Raw genomic sequence first — 6,721 nt, forward strand, 5'->3', positions numbered from 1 at the left:
GGGCCTACCTGCCTCCTGCCTCTGAGATGCATCCAGAGCTTAGCAAGTGAGTCTCTTTTACCAAAGGACTATGCACTTCTCTTTCTGGGGTTTTTGTGTTGGTTTCTGGAATGGGCGAATCTGTGCATGGGCCCTTTAAGAGCAGGCTATTATTTATCTGAAGTTTCATAGCTTTTCTGGGGGTATTCCCCATTGGTTTTAAAAGCCAGCAAAGCCAGGTATTATGGGAACTCGTCTCAGTTGTGCTGAATCTAAAGGTTGAGATGCCTGTTGTGGCATAGATCTCCTGCTCAGATCCCCCCACTCCTCTGGGAAAAGCTTCGTACCTTTAAGATTGCTCCTGGCCATGAAGTGCTGCAGCTAGCGTGTGATTTTTTCCTCAGCAGAGGTATGTTTCTGCCTCTTCCACGCCTGTCAGTGTTGTCCCTTGTTGTGGGGGTCCTTTTTATCCAGTTTCCAGATCTTTCTCAGAGGTAATTGTTCCACAGGTAATTGTAGATTTGTTGTGTCTATGGAAGGAGGTGAGTTCAGAGTCCTCCTATGCCGACATCTTCCCAGAATCCTCCCCACTCTTTTCATTCACAGTGGCACTGTTTTTAGTTCAGACTCTCATTTCTTTTCTACATGAATACTTAAATGATCTCATTACCTTCAGTCTTAGGTGCCTCCAATTCATCTTTCACACTCTAAAAATGTTGTCTCTTAAACACTGAAATATGACCATATCACTCTCCTGTTTAAAATAGTCAATATCTCCCCGTTAGCTTCACTGTAAGTCCCATAGAATAAATTCCAACCTCCTTATCATCACATCCAAAGCCTTTGTGTACGGGCCTTTGCCTATCTTTCTAGATGATGTCAGAACTAGGTCTCAAGGAACTGAAATTTTAATGGATTATACTATTCTAAGTGTCCAGTAGCAGAGAGAACCAGCCAGTTGAATATGAACTAAGGTCCTTAAGTGCTTTTGATAATCAAGTCAGAGAAACAATGATATTTGACAGATCTTTAGAGTAGCGGTAAGAATGAAAATGACAGAAAGACCTAAGAGAAGCTGGACAAAACTGAAGGGGAAGGAGAATAAGATCAGGAACACAACAAATCAAATGCAGGAAACTATCACCAAGAGTCACTATAACATCTGTGGCATTCAGCTTATGATGGGTAGGTATGTTAGGCTGACTTAGAGTCAAGAGTCAAGATGGAGACTGACGGAAAAATCTACCATATGTCTGATCATCTTTCTCTTCCATTTAAAGGACTTTGTTGGCTTCCTAACAACTATAGGACAATATGCAAGATTTTAAAATGACCTAAGAGAGCCTGTATGATTGGGCTATTTTGTCTGTGCAGCCTCACCTCCTGCCACTGCCCTCTTGCACTTTAGGCTCCATCAACATTAAATACATGGTGCTCTTTCAGATTCCTGTATTTTTTCACATATTGTTTCTTCTGCCTGGAATGTCCTTCGTTTCCTGTGTGAACTCCTATTTATCATTCAAAATCTTGTACAGATATCACCAACTCCAAAAGGTTTCTCTGAATGCTCCTCTCTCCCAGAGTTATCCATCCATCCATCTATCCATTCATTTGTTTGTTTATTATTGAGCAAATATTTTTTGAGTACTTAGTGTGGGCCACATGCTGTGTTAGGTATTGGAAACACCATGGTGAACAAGACAGATCAAACATGGCCTTTACCTTTCTTGGCCTTATATTTAGCAGTGGGTACAGATACACACACATACACACACACAAACACACACACATATCAAATACAGACAAAATAATCAACAATTTACTAAGTGCTATGAATAAAAGAAACAAGAAACTGTGATACAAAACAGTGAGTATGAAGGTAGGTACAGAAGCAATGTACTTTAATACAAGGTTGAACCATATGAAATTTGACTGTTTTTGTGCTATATAATTGGCAGTTTTATATAGTTCAACCTAATAGTTGCCTTTCTGAGGAATTCACATTTAAACTGAGACCTGAAAGATGAGATGGAACTGGCCATGATGGCTAAGCTTGGAGCTTAGCATGTTCCAGAAACCAAGAGAAGACTGGAGAAGATAGAATTGAGGAAAAGGATGAGTGAAAGTAAGAGAGATAAGCAGGACGGATCAAACAGGACCTTTATAGGAGTTTGGATTTGATTCTCATTATAACGTAGAGCCACTAGAGTATTTTAAGATCCTTCTGATTACAGTGTAGGACTGGAATGGAAGAGACTAATGGTAGAAATAGGGCTATCAATTAAGAGGTTGATGTAAGGAGGCAATATAGTGTTGTGTTAGCTGTGCAGGGTTTGGAGTCAGGCTGCCTTGATTTAAATCCTGGTTCTACCAGTTTTAGCTGTTACTTTGTGCAAGTTACTCAAATTCTCTAAGCTTTAGTTTCTTCATCTGTGAAATAGGGATAATAATAGAATCAACCTCATAACATTAGTCTAGATATTGAATGAGATAATCCATTGCAAAACACTGAGCAGTCCCTGGCTTATAATAAATACTTAATAAATACTAGAGATTAATAGTCAAGGGAGAGATGATAGTGCCTGCACTAAGTTGATGACAGTATATATGGAGAAAAGTGAATGGATATGAGACCTATTGTGGAGGTTTAAACAGTAGGATTTAGTAATGGATTGGATGTGAGAGTTGAAGAAGAAGGATTTTTCAGGTATGACTCCTAGATAGAGGGGATTGTGCTGCACTTTCCTAAGTTGGAGAAGGTCTACCTGGTATAGAATTTAGCTATAGAAATTTCTCTCTCTCTTTATACCATATAAGGCAGAATGAAAGAAAAAAAGTTAGTATCATACAATATAAAAGGAAATAATAATTAAAAATTTTAGATAGTCAGAACCTTACATGAAGTATATAAAACACTTTAAGTTTATGTTATAGTCATACTACAATGTCTAAAGTATGCAAGAACCTTAAATGTGTATATTCTTTGTTCCCAAGGTCTAAGATTTTGGAAATTTCTATTGTACTATGTGATAGACAGTGAACAATTAAGCTTATGTGTTTATTTTGTCTTATATTTAAGGTGATTTATAATCATTCCATCTGCTTCTCTCACAGAATGGAACCTGCTTGGTATACCAGCAGATGAAGAATTTAAGGAGGATGTCTATCCTTATTCTCCTTAGCAACTGAGAGTCTGCTCTGGGAACCATCAGGCACCATGGGGAAGCGGGATAATCGGGTGGCCTATATGAATCCTATAGCAATGGCCAGATGGAGGGGCCCAACTCAATCCGCAGGCCCAACAATACAAGATTATCTGAATCGACCAAGGCCCACATGGGAAGAAGTGAAGAAACAATTAGAAAATAAAAAGAAAGGCTCCAAGGCATTAGCTGAATTTGAGGAAAAAATGAACGAGAATTGGAAGAAAGAACTAGAAGAAAGCAGAGAGAAATTATTAAGTGGAAATGAGAGTTCATCTAAAAAAAGAGAAAGAAAGAAAAAGAAAAAGAAGAAATCTTGTCGGTCTTCATCGTCTTCGTCAAGCTCTGATTCTTCAAGCAGTTCTTCAGATTCTGAGCATGAGGAAAAGAAACAAGGAAAAAAAAGAAAGAAAAAGAAGAATCGTTCACACAACTCATCACAAAGCTCTACATATGAATCTGAAGCAGAGAGCAAGGAATCTGTAAAAAAGAAAAAGAAGTCAAAGGATGAAACAGAGAAAGAAAAGTATGTTAGAAGTCTCAGCAAAAAAAGAAAGAAGACTTATCCTGAGGATAAACCTTTATCATCAGAGTCCTCATCAGAATCAGATTATGAAGAGGAGGTGCAAGCAAAAAAGAAGAGGAGACGTGAAGAGCGAGAGAAAGCAATGGAAAAAGCAAAGAAGAAGAAGAAGAAACAGCACAAGAAACATGGTAAGAAGAAGAAAAAGAAGTCAGGTTCAAGTCACAAGTCAGAATAACATTAAGAATAAAAGCAGGATTTTCCTATTTAAAAAAGCAAGGTCTAAAGGAAACTTCAACTGTGAATGTTATGGCGTATTTACCAAAACGTATGGATTTCCCTGTGTTAGTAGAATTATTCCTGAACTTAGAGTTGCCAGTCAAATGCCACTGTGCCAGAAAGGACCATAATTGTTGCCTGCAGCTTAAGTATAGGATTTTGTTTGTTTGTGTGTTTTTTTCTTCCAGTGGTTCATTCCTCTGAGAGCTAAAACCCTGTTGTCATACTAGTAGTTAAAATGTTTGGAATTAGAGTAAAATGTTTTAGATAATAAATAATTTTGACAAAAAATGTATCTAATGTTAAAAGCATCTAATTTGGATACATCTTTAAAATATAATCAGAAACATCCAGACAACTATAGTTGACATTTTTGAAGCATGGACTTTAACATTGATGTCTCAAAATCCTTACTTTTGATGATAAGTGTAGTTTATTTTACTTTTCTCCTTAATAAACTTTTGTTTACATGGGGAAAGGGCTGTGGGGGAAAAAGACTTTGCTATGACTTTGGCTAGCTGAATAGTGTGCCTTTGATACTTACACATTCTATTTTTGCCAGTGCAGCAGCCATTCTTTTCTTACTTAGTGAAATTCTGGGATGTTGTTGTATGCTGCTTCAGGTGAACAAGAAAGACAGCAATTTACAGTATAAGTAAGCCCCCAATTCTATGAAATTTACCTCCACTTCAACAGTACTGAATAATATTTAGCATTACAGTGTTACATGATTTGAATTAACTTTGGTACCCTTTGGAGAAGAATCATTTTAAATAGACCCTGGTATTTTTTGATTAATAAAGATTCTGAAATATTTTGCATGTTTTATACTATTAAGTTTTGATTATCCAGGGATATTCTATATAACCAGTAATCCTTTTTTTATGTGATTTATGCTTAGGATGCAAGTTTCAAGTTTGTAATTTCTTAATCTTACTATATTAATTTCATTACTGTGTTTAATTGCACACTTGCCAAAATATTTAGCATGTAACAAGAAGGTTTTAAAAAAATATATTTAATGCCTTCATATTGAAGCTGGTTTACTGTAAGCAATTTGAGTGCCAGACCTCTAGTATGCTATGTGTCTTGTTAATAAACTACTGCCAAAATCTTAGTAAGTATGCTGTTTAAAAGTTTGTTGTCTTAAGCATTAAAATAGGAGTTAAATTTAGCAGATAATGACATCATTGATCTTCCTGTGTCATATTTTACTAATATTTGGTGTCTCCTGTCTGTAGCTGATTCATGTTTACCACTAATGCTGTCATGAGTTGAAGTTTATTTTTACATTTTTACATGTCAGAGTAATATGAATTATAAATTGATATCTCAAAAAAACACCTGTTACAGAGGATGTGCTAATTGTAATGTCATATGTACAAATTATTTTGGCATGATGAGAGAATCAGTAGCTATTTTGTTTTTAAATAGCTGATTTCATGTTGGCTTTCTTGAATCACAAGTAAAATTATTATAAAGATAGAAAAAAAATCTAGTAGATAAATAACATATTGGCTCCCCAAATTTTTGCCATCGAAATACCAGAATCTCTCAGTAAGGTTCTTAGAACATTATAAATGTAATGCCATGTTAGATCACCTTGAATTGAAGCTTCATAACTTTAGCTGTTTCCTAAAAATATATCTAATACTGATAAAAACTATTATATTTAAGCGATATTTTGTATCCATATAGAGCTTTTTGAAATTGTTTTTCATTAAAATATGAAAAAAAAGCTCATATTATTTTGGAATGTGGCAAAAACATTAACAGTTTATCAAATATCTGTGTCCTCCCATTCACTTCCTAGCCCCTGTAGTTAGGCAATGCCATTTGACTACTTCTAGCAGAGAGATTGTAAACAGAAGTGATGTGTCATTTTGATAATGGGGCAGTAAAAATGTCCTGCATGACCCTCCTACTCTCTCTTTACCTGCCATGGTGACCTGAAAGCAATGTGCTGCAAATGACGTACCTACCAGATGGATGCAACCTGGATCTCTAAGTCACTGTTTGTATGGGACCTGCCCTGGAAAGCTGATGAACTTGCAGTGAACCATTGAGAGTAAGAAATAAACTGTTATGTGTTAAGCCACTGAGATTTGGGGTCTTTTTTATTACCACAGCATCACCTTACCTAATCTGAAAAATAACATAGAACTCTAGAATGTCTATTTCATTATTTACATAAAGTAACTCACTTATCTTCTGTAAGATCTTCCTGTGGTCTGCAGATTGATTCAGAGGTGGTGATCATTTATGCCATTGTAGAAGGAAATGTTATTTTATTTGCATTGGTTTTTATGTAATGACTGAGGAAGTGGGTGGTCTAGCATAATATTTCATGCTTATCAGCAATGCTGACTGTCTTGGAAGTAAAACTACTTTATTATTCCTCTGATTATAGCCAAAACAATCTTCCAGTAAGGGGTTTGGGAAGGAAATTTAAAAAACACTCATGGGGACTTGATAAAGAAGAGGAATGCTATTTTTTAGAGGTAAGTATAGATGATATGGTAGAGAAAAGTGATATGGAAATATGTAGAGGACAACAGATTAAATAGATTTAGGTGAACATCTAATGTGTATCCTCCAGACTGAAAGCAAAATAATTTATCCTTTATGTGAAAAGCAGTAAAGTTATTAGTTATTTGCTTTATGTGATTCATAAAAAGAACAGCTTTAGCGATAACATTCAACTAACTTTGTCTGTGGAAAGGGAAGCAGTGGGAAA

At 35.8% G+C, this 6,721-nt stretch overlaps 1 protein-coding gene across 2 annotated transcripts in view; it reads left to right on the forward strand.

Moving 5' to 3' along the window:
• Window positions 1-6,076, forward strand: part of FAM133A (family with sequence similarity 133 member A) — a 44,713-nt gene extending 38,637 nt beyond the window's left edge. For both annotated transcript variants that reach the window (XM_058535250.1, XM_058535251.1), the window contains exon 4: window positions 3,094-6,076. In XM_058535250.1, the coding sequence (XP_058391233.1) occupies window positions 3,197-3,943 (747 nt within the window). In that variant the 5' untranslated portion in view covers window positions 3,094-3,196 and the 3' untranslated portion in view covers window positions 3,944-6,076. The remainder of the gene's footprint in view (window positions 1-3,093) is intronic.
• Window positions 6,077-6,721: the final 645 nt, after the last annotated feature.

The sequence above is a fragment of the Diceros bicornis genome, chromosome X (assembly GCF_020826845.1).
Source record: "Diceros bicornis minor isolate mBicDic1 chromosome X, mDicBic1.mat.cur, whole genome shotgun sequence".
NCBI lineage: Eukaryota > Metazoa > Chordata > Mammalia > Perissodactyla > Rhinocerotidae > Diceros > Diceros bicornis.